This window comes from Mus caroli, chromosome 3, assembly GCF_900094665.2.
Source record: "Mus caroli chromosome 3, CAROLI_EIJ_v1.1, whole genome shotgun sequence".
NCBI lineage: Eukaryota > Metazoa > Chordata > Mammalia > Rodentia > Muridae > Mus > Mus caroli.
Window position 1 is genome coordinate 69,154,960 of NC_034572.1, and position 20,595 is coordinate 69,175,554.

A 20,595-nucleotide genomic window follows, 5' to 3' on the forward strand; every position below is an offset into this window, starting at 1 on the left:
CTCTAGATGGTCCATCCTTTTGACACAGCTCCAAACTTTGTCTCTGTAACTCTTTCCATGGGTGTTTTGTTCCCAATTCTAAGAAGGGGCAAAGTTTTTCTCTCACAAGACATAGTCTCAGTAATAAATTTTATTTTTTAAGGTACATATACTTTACTGTATTTCTTTTTTCTTTTATTATTATTAATCATTCCATTCATTTACATCTCTAATTATATTCTACCTCACAGTTAATCCTCCACCAAGCCCCCATCCCATATGTCTGCCCTCCCACTTCCCTTTTGCCTGTATGAGAATGCTATGAAGAAACACATTAGTATATAAACTATGTTATACCCCTAATTATGGACTTTTAGAAAATCTAATGGTTGTATTATTATAACAGTGACTACTTAACAACTGTCTGTAAACTTAGTAAATTGCAAACTCAAATTCTTACAGAGACAAAATGTAGAAGAAATTATAATGTGAATGGCTGAGTTTAAGATCATGTAATATCACCAATTTCCATGACAAATACATTAATTAGTGATTATATTATCACTGATTATAAATTCTTTAGTTATTTGTGCTAGAAAATCAACACTGTGTTTCTCATTACTAAAGTATACAGCAAAGCTGTTATAATAATTTTTATGCTTATTTAATTTGAGCATCTTTAGCAAATAGACTCAGCTCTAATAATTAACTGAATGTGAATTTTCAGAAGAATAAAAATATAATTTTCTCATCAGATGAATTTATTTTTACACTGTTATATTTTAAACCAAAATATAATAGTAGATAATAATGTTACTATTAGAATACAAAATTATCATTATCTCAAATTTTGTTCTGAGGTCAAATATCATTCTTTAATTATACCTTTAATTCTTAAATTTAAAACAATAAAATTATTATAATAAAGAGTATTTGCATATATAACTAACATGTATACATTTTAGTGAATGATTATCATTTTGACTCTTTTGTTCATCTACTATGCATGTCTGTGTGCCTTTCTTTTTTTTCATTTCATTTTTATTAGATATTTTCTTCATTTACATTTCAAATGCTATCCTGAAAGTCCCCTATTCCCTCCTCCTGCCCTGCTCCCCAACCCACCCACTCCAGCTTCCTGGCCCTGGCATACCCGTATACTGGGGCATATGATTTTCACAAGACCAAGGGCCTCTCCTCCCATTGATGGTCAACTAGGCCATCCTCTGCTACATATGCAACTAGAGAAACAGTTCTGGGGGGGGGTACTGGTTATTTCATATTGTTGTTCCTCTTATAGGGTTGCAGACCCCTTTAGTTCATTGGGTACTTTCTCTAGCTCCTTCTTTAGGGTCCTTTTGTTCCATCCAATAGATGACTGTGAGTATCCACTTCTGTATATGCCAGGCACTGGCATAGCCTCATATATATATATATATATATATATATATATATATATATATATATATATATATATACACACACTTAATTTCTTCCCTTCAAATGGTAAATTTTCCACTCTGGACTTCAATATTTTTTTTATGCTGTTAAACAGTGATAGCACATTTAAAGACAAAAACATACATGTATTTCAGAGTCCATAAAATAAAGATCTTCTCTGTCACACATTTATAAAAGTATATTTTATTATATTTGACTTAGTACATACTGAATGTTTCCAGGTATGAGTTATGGACATAATTTTAATGCAAATGAACTTATTAAAAACGACCAAAACTTCTGGTGTTTGCAAGTAAATGTAAATCATAAGTATTTCCATGATTGGCACTGGATCCTCTCATCCTAAGTGTTAACCATTAGACACTTTATTAGGTAAGTATTTGAAATTGGGCCATATGTAATAAAATAATAATTTGTGTATTATTGGACATAGAAGAGATTAACTAGATGAATTCATCTCTAGTCTGCAAATTTAAGCTTATCAGGATTTTAATTATGATCTTTTTAATAACTGGATTTTGAAGACATTCATCAATTCAGTAGCAAATTCTTTCTCCCTTTCTTGCTTGTACATGAGGGACCTAGCATGCATTTATGATAAGAGTACTATTGTCAGAGGACTAATATTTTCTCATCAATATGTATTCAGCTAAAGAAGTGATTATGCAAAATAATATCTGGAATATTCTGATTGTATTTTCTACAAAATACTTATATTAAAATATGAGATATTAAGAGTTTTTATACGTTATATATTAGATTATTAATGCTATTATATGTATTATAAAAAGAAGAAATTATTTCATACACTATGATCTATTAAAATTTATTTTTATGCAGTACTATTCAATACCTTATTTATTTCTCATTTTGCTGTAAAACTTCTGACTCATAATAGTTTTTAGATTTTATTGTTTATTCTCAGACAACTTCATATAACATGAATACTTATTATAATATCCTATCTCTAATCTCCTTCCTATCTCCATTACGCAGCCCATCTTCCCCCAAAATGTCCTTCCTATACACATGACTATTTTTTATTTTTGTTTGAAGATAGTGAATGCAATCAGGATCAATGTCACTATAGCTTTGGAATTATGTCCCAGCACCTGATGGCCTTCTTTGTTATTACATGACTGAAGACAAGATGACATCTTCCCCAGAAGACATCAGGAGACAACAGCTCATCAGAAAGGCGCAGAGTCCTTTAAGTATCTCCCAATCCATCATTAACTGCTCAGAGACCCAGTTCTTTATAGGTACAGTTCAGGTTACCAGAGCTTTTGTACCCAGAAATCGGAATTTAACAACCTTTCAGTCCAAATCCAAGTTCTTACTTTTTCCACTTCCTCCTCTGCAGTACTCCCTGAACTTAGATGTTCAGGATGAAAGTTTTGCCTAGGACTAGTCCTAACCTTCATTTACTTCAGCACCTTGAAAGCCGTGTATATGTACACCCACCACCATTATCTGCAAAGATGTCTTCTATGATTAGAGTCTAGTGTGAATTTGCATTTGTCTATGTGTATAAACATAGACAGTTATAAGGCAGCTTATACTAGGATAGCTGAGAAGTGTTAACCAGATAGGCAAAATACTTCCCATTGTTACACAATCCTCTCTCTCTCTCTCTCTCTCTCTCTCTCTCTCTCTCTCCCTCCCTCTCTAGCCCCCCCTCTCACACATACACACTTACAGTTTTAAATTACAAAGTATTAAATTCCCAAGTAGCTTTTACACATAATTAGTTTTAGTGAGCTAGTGAGCCCTCTGTCCTCTGTTACCTGGTATATAACCATACCAATATACCTATTTAAAATTTCCACCAATCAAATGTGAACATTCTGTTTTACATCATCAATGTTGTATTATCCCCTTCTCTTAGGATAACCCCCATCCAAAGGAACCATTTCTAGTGTCTAATTTTTTCTTCTATAAGTTTTCTCATATTGAGTACACAAATTTGAATATATCAAGTTAGGATCCACCTATGAAAGGAAACACTGAACCAATAATACAATGCTATGTCCTCTGCTCTTTCTTTTAGCTGTGCAAAGAACCTACTTTCCCCTACCATCTCTTCAACTCTTTAAGGATTTTCAGTTTCTCACTACTTATTTTTTACCTTCACACATGCAAAATCATAAGAAGACCTCAATTAACCCTGAATTTACTCCAAACAGTGTATAATTTCACCACTCATTGGTATATGTTATTATGCTGTGTGTGTGTGTGTGTGTGGTCATACCTTTTCTTTTTTTCTTTTCTTTTTTTTTTTAATGTAAACGAGGTCATACCTTTTCTTGCCACTCAACTATTGAATTGTAGAACCAAAGTCTGAGGGTTGATAAGTGGAGATTTCAAAGTTCTCTAGTCCAGGAAAGCAACATTAAACTAATAGTCCAGGAAAGCAACATTAAACTAAAGGGAACAGGCATGATCACAAATGTGACCTTAATGGTAGCAATACCATCTATAAAGATAACCAAATGATAGAGATGCTGTTTGAAACTCAAGAGCTAAGGAAAGTCTTTTTTATGGGATAGAAGAACAGGTACACTATTGAAATGCCAAGAAAAATGTATTTGAAATAAAAAATAATAAAATTATGTTTAAATTAAACAAAAAAATTTTATCATTATATTTTACTGGCTGTATTTTTATAACAGCAAGATTAAAATAACTCATAGGCATTATTTCATACTTACCATGTATTTTATTTGACAGGAATTTTTATGATTAAATTAACTGTAGCAACATAAATGTTACTGAGGTTGGATGGGAGAGCAGGTGAAAAAAAACTTGTTTATTTTGGCATATTTATATGTTAGAAAGTTAAAAAATAAATGTATTATCAAATTGTAATAACTTAATTATACTAAAGAAGTCTCCTATTGAACATTTCCATGAATTTATAAACTTCAAAGCATTGTAACATTAATAGTTTTAACAATGATTAATATTTTGTTTATGCTATACAATATATGGAAATAAAGCATGATATATACATATTCTTCAAATTCATACTTGACTATTTTTGGTGGCATTAGTTTGGGAAGTAAATAAAAGACATAAAAGTTTTGAAAAGGAATTTAAACTAATTAGCCTACTATGATAATAATTCTTGTGGTATAAATTTAAACCATGATAATTATTAGTGTTAATTATATTTTCTATTTTGATAACAGTAAGCTAAGTTAAAAATTGCCAGTGTGGCTTGGAATATGTGGTTATACACCATTTCCATAGATCTTTTGGGACCACTTTACTTCCTTATAAAACAATTGTATATACCAACATACAATTCTATGTAGTGATGAGTTTTGGCTATACCCCTTTGGCTCCCAGTGGGTGGCATGCAAGCACCTGCCCAGGAGCTATCTTTAGATCCTCAGATGAAAGGCAAAGACACATTAGCTTATTTTTTTAATTTATTAGGTATTTTCTTCACTTACATTTCAAATGCTATCCCAAAAGTCCCCTATACCCTCCCCCCCGCCACTCCCCTACCCACCCATTCCCACTTCTTGGCCCTGGCGTTCCCCTGTACTGAGGCATATAAAGTTTGCAAGACTAAAGCCTCAAAGATATGGGAACTGGGGGAAAATTCCTGAATAGAACAGCTTATTTTTTAAAATGCCCTTGCTACCCCAAAGGCTTGGCACTTGAAAACATTCTGCTATTCCAGGCCCAATCTGGGAAGTGGCCAGTGGCTACTTCCATGGAATCTTACATGGTTGGCGGGTTTTATCTCCTGCTGCTCCTGTGTTCCATTCTTCTAGCCCTAGTCATGGAGATTCTCTGCCATTCTTCTCTGAGTCCTCGCTCGCACAACTCTCTATGGCCTGCCCTATGCTCAGCCATTGACCTTTGGCGTCTTTAGTGATTGATTAAAAACCAATTGGGGACAAGGACCTTTAACATTTGGGCATGCAGATTCCTGATTGAATCAAAGCATGAGAACCAATCACCAATCATTTTATATTAGCTATTTTACGTTAATTTAATTGCTTTAAAAATTTTAAGAGATACTTATTTATATCCAAGTGATTCTTCTGAATTTATCCTTCCATCCAATTTACTTTCCAATGTTTTCTTGTCACAAAAGTGCTTTCAAAGATATAAGATAACATTATCAAAGGCTTGGGATTGAAAAGATAATAGCTAAATTCCCCAGGAAAGTAGAATCAATAAATAATTATTAAACAATTCATGACACAAGGATTGTTGGCTACTTTACCCTTTGATTTATATTTTTATTGTGTCTGTTTACATTATAAAATTACAATGCTTTAAAATTTTTCTAAGATATACTGTAAGTCAAAGTGAAAAATGTGTTGTGTTCCTCTTAATGCATTTTATAGGTGGGAAAATATACTCATTTTAAAAATTGACTGCCATATCGGAAAATATTTTGAAGCAATATTAAACCTGATTTATATAAATATGTATTAATATATTGCTGTACAGCAAAATACAGTGTCAGTGTCTGTTTAGCTTATTTGACCTCATATAATATAAACAATAGTTACATATCATAAAATCATGCTGAATGAAACCAGGTAGGATTGGCTCAAGAAGACCAAGTCTTGACCTATGTGATTCTGCTTTTCTTGAAATAATATATTTAAGTCACTGTCAGGTTCTTGAAATTTGGAAAACCACTAAACCTTCAATATTGAGCTAACCATTTCTCTCATTATATAAATAAAATTATTATATTGAACTAAGTCAATTAATTGATAAGCCCTGGATACCTCAGCTTTTTTTTTTCGCACATATTGATTACAAAAACTGATCTTCCTTCTATCACATTTTTTCTATCCATGCTCTGTATTAATAATAATATAAAATCAGTAATGTTACGATTTTCTTTACCTTACTTTACTTCCATTATGTAGATGTTGTCAAACTCTACTGCCATAGGTTAAAAAAAAAATAACAACATAAAAATAAATGACAACTAGATAAAATGAAACAAGCCTTGTGAACAAAAACATATAACTGAAGTCATTCTTACTAGTTAGCTTTTTGATAAAATTTTTATCAGCATGTACATTTTATAGAATCATTTTCCTTATTTGAATAATTCCAATATTACATCTAAACCCACAAGAGAGACAAACTAGTATTTTATCTGAAGGCAATGATTCTACCTAGCTCAATAACTCTAATGGGTATTTTTAAGAAATAATTGTACTTGACCTCTGAGAAGAATCTATGCAATTGAAAACTTACTTCATAAATAATGCATTAGCTGAAAGTCTATGATTCCTTGTTCTCATGGTTTTTAATCCTAAAATTTCCTATCTTTCCATTTTCTTTCACTGGATAATTAAACTTTATATTTGTCCTATTTTTGAATACTTAATTCTAGAACATTTGATCTATTTTTCTTCTCTGGATAAAAACTGCAGTTATTTATATAGAAGCTAAAGGTTTCAAAAAGTATGTGTTTTCTTGAAATAGTCCCCCATGGATTCTAGACTTTAAGAATCCTTCTTTCTTGGAACCAGTGTTTCACTGTATTTATCTTGTTTCATTGTATTTTTAAAATATAAGGGAGAAGTTAGGGAGAAAATGGATTTAGTTGCAAATTGGCTAAGTCAGAGAAAGACGTTTACTTTCTACTATTTCTACAGCAATGTTACCACCATTTTATAGAAAATACGAGAATATTCAAGATTAATTAACCCACATTACACAAGTACAGACACACACATACATATACAAATATACATATGCATATGCATTATATATGTGTGTATGATACACACACACATATACACAAGAAAATATTGCTGAATAATATGTTTTAAAAGAAAGGGTGATAAAGGTGACTCTTATAATCTGAGTATACAGAATATAGAAGCCATCCTCTAGGTGTCAATCCCTGCCCTCCCCCCAACAGACATCAAGTCAGGACTAAGCAGATCCTCTCCCACCAAAGCCATACAAGACTGTCTGTTTAGGGGTGCAGGTTTCACATGCAGCCAAGCACCCAAGCAGCCAAGCAGGCAGGAAGGCAAGCAGAGTCAAAGACATACCCTATTCCAGTTGTTTGGGGGATCCTCATGAAGAACAAGCTGCTCGTCTGCTACATATAAGCAGGAGACCTAGGTGCAACCCATGCTTGCTTTTTGGTTGGTGATTTAGTCTCTGGGAGGCCCGCAGGGTGTAGGTTAGTTGACTCTGTTGGTCCTCCTGTGGAGTCCTTGTCCTTTCTGGGTCCCTCAATCTTTCTCCCAATTTTTCATTAAGACTCCCTGAGCCCCATTTAATGTTTTGGGTGGGTCTCTTTATATTTTTCCATTGGCTGTTGGGTGGAGATTCTCAGAGAAGAGTCATGCTAGAATCCTTTCTGCAAGCAGAGTAGAGTATTATTGAGAGTGTCGGGGATTGGTTCTTGCCTATGAGATGGGTCTCAATTTGGGGCCGTCATTGGCTGGCCATTCACTCAGTGTCTTCTCTATTTTTGCCCCTGCACTTCTTGTAGGCAGGAAATATTTTGGGTCATTGACTTTGTGAATGGGTTGAAGTCCTTATTCTTCTGCTGATAGTCCTGACTGGCTGCAGGAAGTGGCCACTTCAGGATTCCTATCATAAACTGCTAGGAATCTCAGCCACAGTTGTCCCTTAGACCTTCTGGGGCATTTCCTGAATCTAGGACTCTGGCACATCCTAGAGATTGCCTCCCAGACTCAGGCCAATCTCATCCTGCTCTCCCTACATATGATTTCCCCATCCTACTCTTCCCATCCCCTCTTCTACCCAGCTTCCTCCTTCCATCAAACTCAGATATTTATTTTGTTTCCCTTTCTGAGAAAGATTCAGACATCTTCCCTTGTTCCATCCTTGCTATTTTGCTTCTTTGGGTCTGTTGATTATAGCATGTTTATCCTGTACTTTTTGGCTAATGCCCACTCATAAATGAGTACAGACCATATGTGTTGTTTTAGTCTGGGTTACCTCACTCATCATACTATTTTTTTAGTTCCATCTATGTGAAATCATGATGTTCTTATTTGTAGTAGCTGAATAATATTCCATTATATAAATGAACCACATTTTCTGTTTCCATTCTCCACTTGAGAGATATCTAGGTTGTTTCCAGTTCTAGCTATTACAAATAAAGCTGCTATGAACATTGTTGAGCAAATGTCTTTGTGGGATAGTGGAGCATCTTTTGAGTATATGCACATGAGTGGTATAGCTGGGTTTTGAGGTAGAAATATTCCCAATCTTCTGAGAAGCTGACAGACTTTCATAGTGGTTGTAAAAGATTGCACTCCCATCAGCAGTGGAAGAATATTTGTAAGTAGAAATTATAAGTAGAAGATTGGTGTCACAGTTTTCCAGAGAATATAAGTCTGTGATTCTTTACAAAAAGAATGGTGATGGCTCTCAAAGTCAGAGTATCTGGTACATTCACGAAATTTTGTGGGATGTTGATATCTGAATAAGTGGCATGAACACCTTATAGGCAAAGACACAGTATATGGAGTCTGTAGAATGAAAATTAGTTTAGATATAATAGATATGTGTATAAAGATAGCACAAAATTGAAGAAAATAAATACTAAACACATAGTATGAGGTGCACAAAGAAATGAACTCATCACACCACTGAGATAATTTTACATCTATGTTCATTAAAACATTTTAAATACTAAACATGAAAATTGCATAAATGTATTATGGCTAAAAAAGTATTCATAACATGGTGTAGTACACTACACCATTTACAGTAGAGATGTCTAGAGCCACAAGGAGGAATACAATTATGTTGTTTGCAGGACCATGGATACCATTTATTAGTGTAATACTGAGGGTAATGAGACAGACACAGAAATCCAAATGCTGCTAGTTTTCTTTCAGTTTGGGGTTCAATATTTTATATATACAAGAAATCATTTGTGTATGCAAAAAAATCTAGAAGTAAAACTGTACTAGAGAAACAATAGGAATAACAAGAGTGAAGAGAAGAAATCTGGGTGAATATGTACAAAGGGCATAACATTGTGTATAAATTTATGTATATGAAATAATCCACATATGAAATGAGTATATGGTGATAAAAGCTACATGTGTATCAATATCGATATGAAATTTCACATATAATTGTCTTTCAAATTGACAAATTTCAGTAGATTAACTAAATATATATGCATAATATGTAATATATGTATAAATTAACTGAGTTTTTATTGAGTTTGAAATTTTATATATATTGGATATTAGTCCCCTATCTGATTTAGGATAGGTAAAGATCCTTTCCCAATCTGCTGGTGGCCTTTTTGTCTTATTGACAATGTCTTTTGCCTTACAGAAGCTTTGCAATTTTATGAGGTCCCATTTGTCGATTCTCGATCTTACAGCACAAGCCATTGCTGTTCTATTCAGGAATTTTCCCCCTGTACCCATATCTTCAAGGCTTTTCCCCACTTTCTCCTCTATAAGTTTTAGTGTCTCTGGTTTTATGTGGAGTTCCTTGATCCACTTAGATTTGACCTTAATGCAAGGAGATAGGAATGGATCAATTCACATTCTTCTACATGATAACCGCAGTTGTGCCAGCACCATTTGTTGAAAATGCTGTCTTTTTTCCACTGGCTAGTTTTAGCTCCCTTGTCAAAGATCAAGTGACCATAGATGTGTGGGTTCATTTCTGAAATTTTAAAAGAATGGTTGTAACAACATAAGATTTTTATTAAACATTTGATTGGTATTAATTTAATCCTAGATTATATGTATATTTAATATTTCTTATTCTATTTGGGATATGTTTTTAAATTATTTTAAATGAGATATTGAAATTTTAAGGAGACTAAACTGTGTTTGAATCAACTGAGAAGTTGCAGATTACACAATATTTAATTTAAAGCTAGTTAAGAGGATGCCAATTTGATGCAGAAGTTTGACTGTAGCAACATTTTAATTAAAAAATATATTATCAACATTAGCCTTAAAATAAGAACAATTCTAATTTAGATTGAAGTAAAAGCAGTTTTTATTCAACTTTAATGAGAGTTTTAACTTTATTTTTAAATATTTTCTATTGCCAATATTTTTATAATTAATATTGATTTGAGTACAAATTTAGAAAATATTACTGTCTATTAAGATTAAATGAAATGAGCATTGAAGAGGCATGAATAACTATTACTCATTAGCCTTTTATTTATCAGGAATGTATACATATGTGTTTCTTACAGATATATGTGCACCAAGAGTTATTATTAATTGGATAAATAATTTCCAAAATTAACTTTTGAGGTATATGTATAGACAGCATTTGACTCATGTTAACGATAAAACTTTGTACGAGCTTATCAGTAACACACTTTAAGATTTTTGACCTATTTCTGTTTCCATTTCAGCAGGAAAAAAGTCAAGAAAGTTCAAGAATCAAAGGTAAGAAATGAATATTTTAAAATATTAAATAGAAAGGTTAAATAGAATATTATGTAATAGCATCTTTAAGATACAATTATAATACTATAATTCAAATCTGATGTGTAATTCTAAAATGATTTGAACCTCTGAGTATTCTGTGTGTCCAGCACACTTCTTTGTTGAGAAAAATCTTTCTTCACAGAATGATCCAGGTAAGATTACCACCCCAACTATTGTTGCTAAGATTTAGTGTTTTGTCACATCTATAAATAGAGAAATGATATTTTTCAAAATACATTATATAATGAACTCACTATTGGGCCATTGTTTTCTTACTTTATTTATATGTAAAATACTGAAGATATTTGTTAATGTTTTTAAATTGATAATAGCATAGCATGAAATGTCTCTAATAAGAAATGGGAAAATCTGGGTTGGCAATTAAATTAAGTAAATTATGTTTGCACAATAGGAAGCATGGCATATTTTGTTTCTGAAATTATTATTCACATTTATCTTCAACAAACTAATGTTAGATTTGAGGTGCACACTTTTGGGTTGCAAATGAGAATTTCTGTTGTAAGGTGTGCTGTATGATATACATTCAAATAACCTGAATTTCTGATGTCCTGATTGCACATCTTCCTACCCATGAAGGGCTCCAGTGTATCAGATTAACATTAAATCATATTTGTAACTCTGTTGTTGAAGCATAAATAAGTTTAGTGAAACATTCTTCTTGATGTTTTATTACCTTGGACATACAAATCACACCATATCAAGGAGAAATTATGTTTTGCAAGTATTGTCTGGGAATATGTTTTATCAGTGTAATAAAATTTTTGAGATGATATTTGCTAGACCTTCCTCTGTCCTTAGCTGACATATGATTCAAAACTCACAGACACAGGATGTTTTTTAAAAATTACTGACTTGTATGTAAATGAGAGAAGAATTCTGACACGAGAACTTGCTTATTTCACTTAGAAGGACTATTGTTTTGTTGGGTATGGGAACAATGTTATCTTCTAAAGAATAGCTCTTATTAGTGTCAGTGTTTTATAAAACAAAAACAAATACCACAGCATGAAGCTATAGTTTATTAAGAACTGTTAAACAATTTGGAAAATTGTATGTTTCTTAGAAAATAATCATTGTAATATATACTAATATTTTATAACTTATTTTCATCTAGTAATTCTGTGAACTTCCTGTGTAACAGCTAATCACATTTATTTAAACAATTTTATTACATGGAATTAAGTCCAGACTTAAATCTAATGTCCTGCATTTGTGCCTGGTTTTCCTCATAACAAGAACCACAACTTAATGACTCTAACTTAATGTTTCCAGTGCTCTCCACTAAACAAATTATAAAGCAGTCAAATGAAACTTAATTTGTACTCTTTCATGTATGTAGAAACAAATTTTTAAATACCTATAAACTTTAAATTGTGTAACAGGTCCCATTTTTGTAGAATGTGATCTTTCTTTGAAATGTCCTGGAAAATAATATTTTCATATTTTAAAAATTATGTGTTCATATGATTTAACCAAGAAAAAGCATTTATTTGAATTCTAAATAGTTTTAGTGTATATATTTTCTATACTTAATAAGTTAGGTATGAATATTTATATAATTTCTAATTTGAGAGGTTTACAATTGTTTAACATAGTCTTTCCAACAATTCATGCTAATGATAACAGTACAGAAATCAAGACAGTGTTGTATATCTGAAAGGTTTGATGTTGTAGTCAGACTATCTCTAACACACTTTCACAATGACATTATGTGTATATAATATTAGTATATCATATATTGCATTGAAGTCCATTAAGTTTTATAAAAATACTGTTAGCAAATAATTCAATTTGAAGATGATTTTAAAATGTGTAACACAATAAATTCATTAAGACTTGCCAGTATTTCACAAAGAAGTGTGTTATTTGGTCATCTACACACTTCAAATTAAAATTAAGTTTCCTTGGACCCAGTGGTGAAACAATATTTTGAATACGATTGAAAAAATATGTGACTTCCAAATAGCTTTACGTTTCTATCAACTTGACAATCCTTAAAGTTGCTCAAATAATTTAAAGCATTGAAATATTTACAGTTTGCCTATGATAATCTCTTGGTGAAATTATGTGAATGATCTTTTCGTTTGCTTTATAAATAAAAAGCTTAGTACCCGTCCTCAGGAGCAAACCCATGCATCTAGCACACTCTCTCTTTCTCATCTTTTTACTGAACACTCTGTGTTCTTCTCATTCAGAAACTATAGAAATAAAATATGTATCCCATCTACAGTTAGCTATAGTTTGAGTAATCTAATATTTTACAGTGAAGAGTCTCTGAGACCTAAGTTACATTCTTCATGGGTGTAACTTTTTGTTAAATAACTAATAAATGTCAGGCTCTATGTAGGACTATTTACCCATATGGCATTATTTTAATACTCCACCAAATATTGTTAAATATGGTTTAGTGTTTAAAATGATAAAAATGGTAAATCATATCAAAAGAAATAATATATATAAATGCCGCATGTTGTATTTTAAATAAATAACACTTTATTTAATCAGTTATTAGTTGTACATTGGGAAATTTGCCATTTTTAATTAGAAATGTTTTTTTCTATATTCAGATTTTAAAGATAAAAGCTTTACTATTTTGTGTTGTTTTCTTTTATGCCACAGTACAAATACTGTCTAACATGCAATTCAATTCTTTCAAGTACTTGAAAAGTTAGTGAATGGAAAGTTACATTAGACTAAATAGCTTGTATTATACATTTAGGAACATATATGTGTATACATGTATGTATGTAAGAAAAATAATAAAAAGAAGGCAAAAATTTGGAAATAGAACAAGTTGGGATATGTGGAATTGTTTGAAGGGAGGACAAGGAAGGGAGAGGTGATGCATTTATATTCTAATATTAAAGTAATACTATTTTAGCCGGGCATGGTGGCACACACCTTTAATCCCAGCACTTGGGAGGCAGAGGCAGGTGGATTTCTCACGAGGCCAGCCTGGTCTACAGAGTGAGTTCCAGGACAGCCAGGACTTTACAGAAAAACCCTGTCTCAAAAAACCAAAACAATAAAAATAATAATAAACTATTTTAGAATGACATTAATTAAATGCATTAAAACTCTTTTATATAGATCTTGTTTAAGTCTTATGCTGACAAACTATATTTTGTGGGCTTCAACAAGTAATTTAGCTAGTCTACGTACAAATTTGTATGGTAAATATTAGTACAATTTATTGAATGGTAATAAAATTCTTTACACATCTGAATTTTAGATATAATTTAATAAGTGCTCTGGATAACTTTATGATAAAAATCCACATTGTAAAACACTGTAATTCTCTTTTTAAAAAGATATTTATTTATTATATATAATACTCTGTTGCTGTCTTCAGACACACCAGAAGAGGGTATCAGATCACATTGAGGATGGTTGTAAGCCACCATGTGGTTGCTGGGATTTGAATTCATGAAGGGCAGCCAGTTCTCTTAACCTGTGAGCCATCTTCCCAGCCCAACATTGTAATCCTTAAAAGGCTCTCTACTAGGTATTTTCTTTTTGCTACATGTCTCACTAAAACAGCTGAAGGAAGGATGGATTTGTTTTGGGTTGCAGTCGGATGATAAATCCACCACGGTAAGAAAGGCACAGGTATCGAAGTGTGAAGCCATAGGTCACTTTTATTCCCAGGCAAGAATCAGAGAGAGATGAATGCTACTTGGCTTGCTTCTTCCCTTTATGTAGTCCAGGACCTAACTCTGTGGGATAGTGATATCAACAATTATGATGTATCTTTCTGTTTCATTTTGTGGAATAATGCTTCACAAATACATCCATCAGCTTCCATCCTATGGGATTCTAGGTCCTGCAGGATGAGTAATATTGATACTTGGAGAAAAAAGATGAGTGGTGCATTTTATTACAGATATAAGAATTCAGTTTGGACATTTCTTAGAGATTCAGGCTTTCTGGAGTTTCACCCTTCTGCTACTGCATATATGAAGAGATGTGTTAACACATTAACTGTGAACAATCTGAATGATGCCAACACACATTCCATCAGATTTTTTCAAGTTTGCTGTCAATGGGATATATTTGGTCACTTTATCTAGGATTTAAAGTAATATGCTTTCCATCTTTTAAGAATTCATCAAGAGACATCTGGGCGAAAATGTTTGCTGCAGAAGTATGATTATCTAAGGACCATACTTAACACTCATTTATTAATACACACTGGGTGCAGAAGTCTGGGTCTAAAACCTCAGCATTGGGGTAATGGGAGATACAACAGAATTCCAAAACTATCCAGATGGCCAGTCTACCAGTCTAGTTGACTACCTCCAGGTCAAATACAATTTCATACACACACACCCACCCACACACACAAACACACACACACACACACACACACACACATATATATGAAATATTACTAAGGAAGACATCTGAATATAACATCCAGTCTGTACATATACCCACACTGGTGGAAACACTTGCAAGTATTCTTGAACACATAAATACATCACAGTAAGTTCTCTCTCTCTCCCTTTCTCTTTCTGTCTCTCTGCCTCTGTCTCTCTCTCAAAATAACACTATATTGTATTTGTAGGGAATTCAAGAGAACATGAGAAATTTAAAGAGAGGCAAACATATATATTGGATGAAAGTTTTTAGATAATATATTCATCAAAATAAATTGTAACAATTTTAAAGGATCCTGATTAATGTTATCCTGCAACATCAACCTGGAAGACAAACATCATTTTCTATAGAATGACTCTATTAAGGCAAGTAGAATAGAGTCCAAAAGCAACTGTTCAAGTTTATTATTTATGCTGAGAAGAGTTCATTTTATTTTATCAAAACATATTGTCTCTTTTGAGCAATTTCTTATATTATTTATATTTCCAAAGGCATTCAATAAATCATGTTATCCAACATATCATTTATTTTAGTTCAAAATAATTTGTGCTGCAAATTCTTAACCACTAACAGCCAGTGAGTGCAAGGTAATAGAAGAAAGAACATAACATGGTTGGAAATGTTGAGAAAAAAGACTCCAAATGACTGTCTTCTTAATAATTTAATGGTTCAAATAAAATATAATTAAGTTTTTTTATATTTTAAGTCAGTGGTTTTATGATTCATTTTAAACCACACACTCCCTTATCAACATTGACCTTTCCTTTAATTTCTAATGTAAAGCTTCTTTTATTATGAACTTTAAAAAAGCTAAGTGACTCCAGCAGAGATTTTATTTTAAAAATTGTATATTTTCTTTTGATACAGTCACATAACTGATATTTCAATAAGAAACCTAACTTATACTTGATGTTTTATATATTTAGTGTAAGGAAATAGTTCTGCTAGAACAAACAATTTCTTGAATGATTACTTCCTGAAATGGTCTTGTGGCTGAATGCTTCAATTTTATGTTGTACTGGAGTCCCTGTTTTATATGTCAAAGAAAAAACTCTATGGTTCATTATCTGTTTTTCTTTCTTGTTTTGTTTTGACACTTGGGTGCATTAAATATGACATTTACTTAATTAAAAGGAGTATATTATCAAATGTTTTTTAATATCTAGCTATGTTTTGTTCTCCAACAAAAATTTAGTATTATAAATTTTAAATGTTTGGTGAGGTATCTGAGCTTCTTTGAAATAAAGCAAATTAGATGTTATACCAAAAATGTGATGTTATATTTAGTTTTTTTCGTGTGCTGTTAATTAAATATGCTTTACCCAGCTTTGGCAGCTCTGGTAATGTTTGTGAAAAATATAAAAATTTCCCTTTAAAATTATGATACATTTATATTTCTATATATCCTGTGAATATATAAAGTCCTACATACTATGATTAGTGACCAAGTTTATAACTTTATACTAAAATTATAACTTTCAAAATTATTGGTAGAATTACCCTAATGCATGAGAATAATAATGCATGTGTCTTTCAAATGCATCATGCCAATGCAATATTTTTCCACGATCAAAGTGTTGTTTGCCTTTGTTTAATTATATATTTCAAGTCTTTAATTTGATCAAGGGTTCCTACCCTATCACCCACCTTCCTGCTAATAGCGATCATGATTCATGACATTAGAGTAATTGAGCTCACATTCTGTGAAAGGCTGAGTCTTGCTACAATCTTCAATTATTCATCCTTTCATGATGCTCTCTGTATTTTTTCTTCTCATTGCTAATGTAAATATACTCTAAGAATTGAATTAGGTAAAGCATTTACTTTCTTTTGACTCATTTGTGTAAAATGAACGATCTTAGATTATCCGAGTTATTGTTCACATCATTATTAAATGTATACCTTGTACTCATTTTTAATATATCTATGTTTGATGAGTGGTATTGATTGCCAATTTGAGTGGATGTAGTAATCTAGGAAACACAACTATGGGGGCCTCTGCAGGAATGCAGGGAGAGGTAACTTAGAAAAGCTGACCCTGACTAGGGGTAGTATGTTCCACCTGGCAGAATAGATAGAACAGGGTTCAAGGGAAATGGTGTGTGAACAGGTCTCCCTTTGCCTCATCTTTCTCAGAAAGTGTGCACATATCTCTGTAGTCTACTAGCAGAAGACTCGAGGTTCTTCACCCTCATTGTATGGAATCCATGTCAGTGCATCTGTGATGCTTTTAGCACTGAACTTGGACTAATGATGTTTCAGACACTTGGGATGAGGAGTTACTGGATTTTCAACGTCTTTGATACATAGATGAGTACTTGGAACCTACCAGTTCTATATGTAAACTAACTCAATAATGCCCCTTTAACCATATATTTTTGTGCACCTTGTTTCTGCCTAGTAGGCCATCACTGGAAAGAGAGGCCCATTGGACTTGCAAACTTTATATGCCCCAGTACAGGGTAATGCCAGGACCAAAAAGGGGGAGTGGGTGGGTATGGGGGACTTTTGGGATAGCATTGGAAATGTAAATAAGGAAAATACCTAATTAAAAAAAATGAAAAAAGCCGGGCGGTGGCCTTTAATCCCAGCACTTGGGAGGCAGAGGCAGGCAGATTTCTGAGTTCGAGGCCAGCCTGGTCTACAAAGTGAGTTCCAGGACAGCCAGGGCTATACAGAGAAACCCTGTCTCGAAAACAAAAAAAAAAAAAAATGAAAAAAAGAGAATGCTATGTAACATAAAATGGTAGAAAAACACATATTACAAAAATTTAAAATATATAAATATACAACATGAAAGAATCGATTATATTCATGTTTATGCTATTTAATTATTTTAATTATTCTATTGAAATTTAAAGAGTTCTTGAGATCTAGTGTACTAATGATGTAATGATAAGTAGGAATGAGTTTTCCCATCACGACTGTTTTAGACTACCTTTAATTCTATGTCAACACAATAGCATGGTTATCACAGTAAAGGGAATAAGAGATATTTTGTTCAGGAGCTACATATGAGCTCAGGAATACAGATTTACATTTATTCAAATAGCATATTTCACAATGGAAATGACTACATAGGATTTTATAAGTTAGAAAATAAAAAGGGGACATAAATCAAGGTGTTTGTCAAATAGGGGTACAGAAAATCAAGGAAACTCTGCCTTATGTCAGAGATACTAACTGATGACATTGTTAGTTTTGGACAGGAAACAGCTAATGGTGTGCTAAGAATACATTATGCAGTTTTGATAGTCACAGTGATGTTAGGCCATATACAGGCATGGATAATAGGTACTTTCAAAGGGAAATAAAAAGAACCTAAACTAAGCTGTCTCTGGTCTGCAGAATTTTAACACTGTATTTTATAATCTTGAAGTCTAGTCATGAACTTACCAATAACTGTAAAGACTGTCACATATATGCTTGGCTAGTTTAAAGTTAACCTGATAATTTTATGCATGCTGACTTTGGTGGTTAGCATTCCCTCACAACTCAACAAAATCTGGTGTCACCTAGTTTAAGAGTCTCAAGGAGGAGCTATGTAGATTAAACAGGTCTGTTATTTCATGGAGGCATTATGTTAAATATGTTAACTGAGATGTAAAGACCTGCCCATTGTGAGTGGAACCATTCTTGGACAACGACTTTGAGCAATGGCATGTATTCAGAACTCTTCAGTTTTTCACTATTAATGTAATGGAATTGCTGCTTCAGTTTACCACACCACCAAATGATGGAATATAATCTGGAACTGTGAGCCAAATGACTAATTTTTTTTTTTTTTTGTATATTTTCTTTTACCAGGGAATTTTATCACAACAACAGAGAGCAAAACTATCACCTTGGCAGGAGAGATGAGGCTCAATTTTCAAAGCAAAGAACAATTACAGTAGTTGTGGCCAAACTAAGTGACAAGCAATGTCCTCCCCCACTCTGTCACACTCTGTTAAGGAAGTTAACATACTTTTAAAATGAAAGGGATTGAAGGCAGATTACCTTGGACTGAGTGTAGCAAGGAAAGACAAAGATTAATGTGATACGATTATCTTTTCATTAAACTGTATTAAAATAAAAAAAAATAAATTGGACTTCCTTGCTCATTGGGAAAGACTCCAAGAAGCAAGTTCATGTACAGTACTCATGCAGACAACGAGGAGCATATACATTTTTAGATACATGGTAAAAATATGTTTAGCCAATTCAGTATAGGGATATAATGTAAAAATTAAGACAACTTTAATGGTGGTTCTCATATCACCTCTCCTAACTTAAGTGCTGAATATCAGCTATGTTTTAATATTGTGAAGATTACTAGAATATAGCAGTTATCCAAAGATGAAAATTTTTGCTTTGATGGATCTCAGAACTAGTGATCCTTAAAAATGTACCCATGTTTGGAGGCTGATTATGGGATGGATCCCCAGGTGTGGCAGTCTCTATATGGTCCATCCTTCGTCTCAGCTCCAAACTTTGTCTCTGTAACTCCTTCCATGGGTGTTTTGTTCCCAATTCTAAGAAGGGGCAAAGTGCCCACAGTTTGGTCTTTGTTCTTCTTGAGTTTCTTGTTTTTTGCAAATTGTATCTTGTATCTTGGGTATTCTAAGTTTCTGGGCTAATATCCACTTATCAGTGAGTACATATTGGGGATCCATCCCATAATCAGCCTCCAAAGAGTGACACCATTGCATACACCAGCAATATTTTGCTGAAAGGAACCTGATATTGCTGTCTTGTGAGGCTATGCCAGTGCCTGACAAACACAGAAGTGTATGCTTAAAGTCAGCTATTGGATGGAACACAGGGCCCCCAATGGAAGAGCTAGAGAAATTACCCAAGGGATCTGCAACCCTACAGGTGGAACAACAATATGAATTAACCAGTACCCCTGGAGCTCTTGTTTCTAGCTACATATGTAGCAGAAGATGGCCTAATTGGCCATCATTGGAAAGAGAGGCCCCTTGGTCTTGCAAACTTTATATGCATCAGTACAGGGGACCACCAGGGCCAAGAATTGGGAGTGGGTGAGTAGGGGAGTTGGGGGGGAGGGTATGGGGGACTTTTGGGATAGCATTGGAAATGTAAATGAACAAATACCTAGTTAAAAAAAGAAATAAACAAAAAAGATCTACCAAAAAAACCCCACAAAGAACAAAACAAAACAACAAAAAAAATGTACCCACAACACAGAAGGGCTAGCATTTCTTTTCTTTTCTTTTCTTTTCTTTTCTTTTCTTTTCTTTTCTTTTCTTTTCTTTTCTTTTCTTTTCTTTTCTTTTCTTTTCTTTTTTCTCTT

General features: G+C 32.9%; 1 protein-coding gene across 2 annotated transcripts in view; it reads left to right on the plus strand.

Annotated features, from left to right (window-relative positions):
* Fstl5 (follistatin like 5) overlaps window positions 1–20,595 on the plus strand; it is a 591,337-nt gene that overhangs the window by 119,872 nt on the left and 450,870 nt on the right. The window contains exon 3 of one of the 2 annotated variants that reach the window (XM_021158305.1): window positions 10,823–10,856. In XM_021158305.1, the coding sequence (XP_021013964.1) occupies window positions 10,823–10,856 (34 nt within the window). The remainder of the gene's footprint in view (window positions 1–10,822; window positions 10,857–20,595) is intronic. The other variant, XM_029475620.1, reaches the window with a different exon arrangement.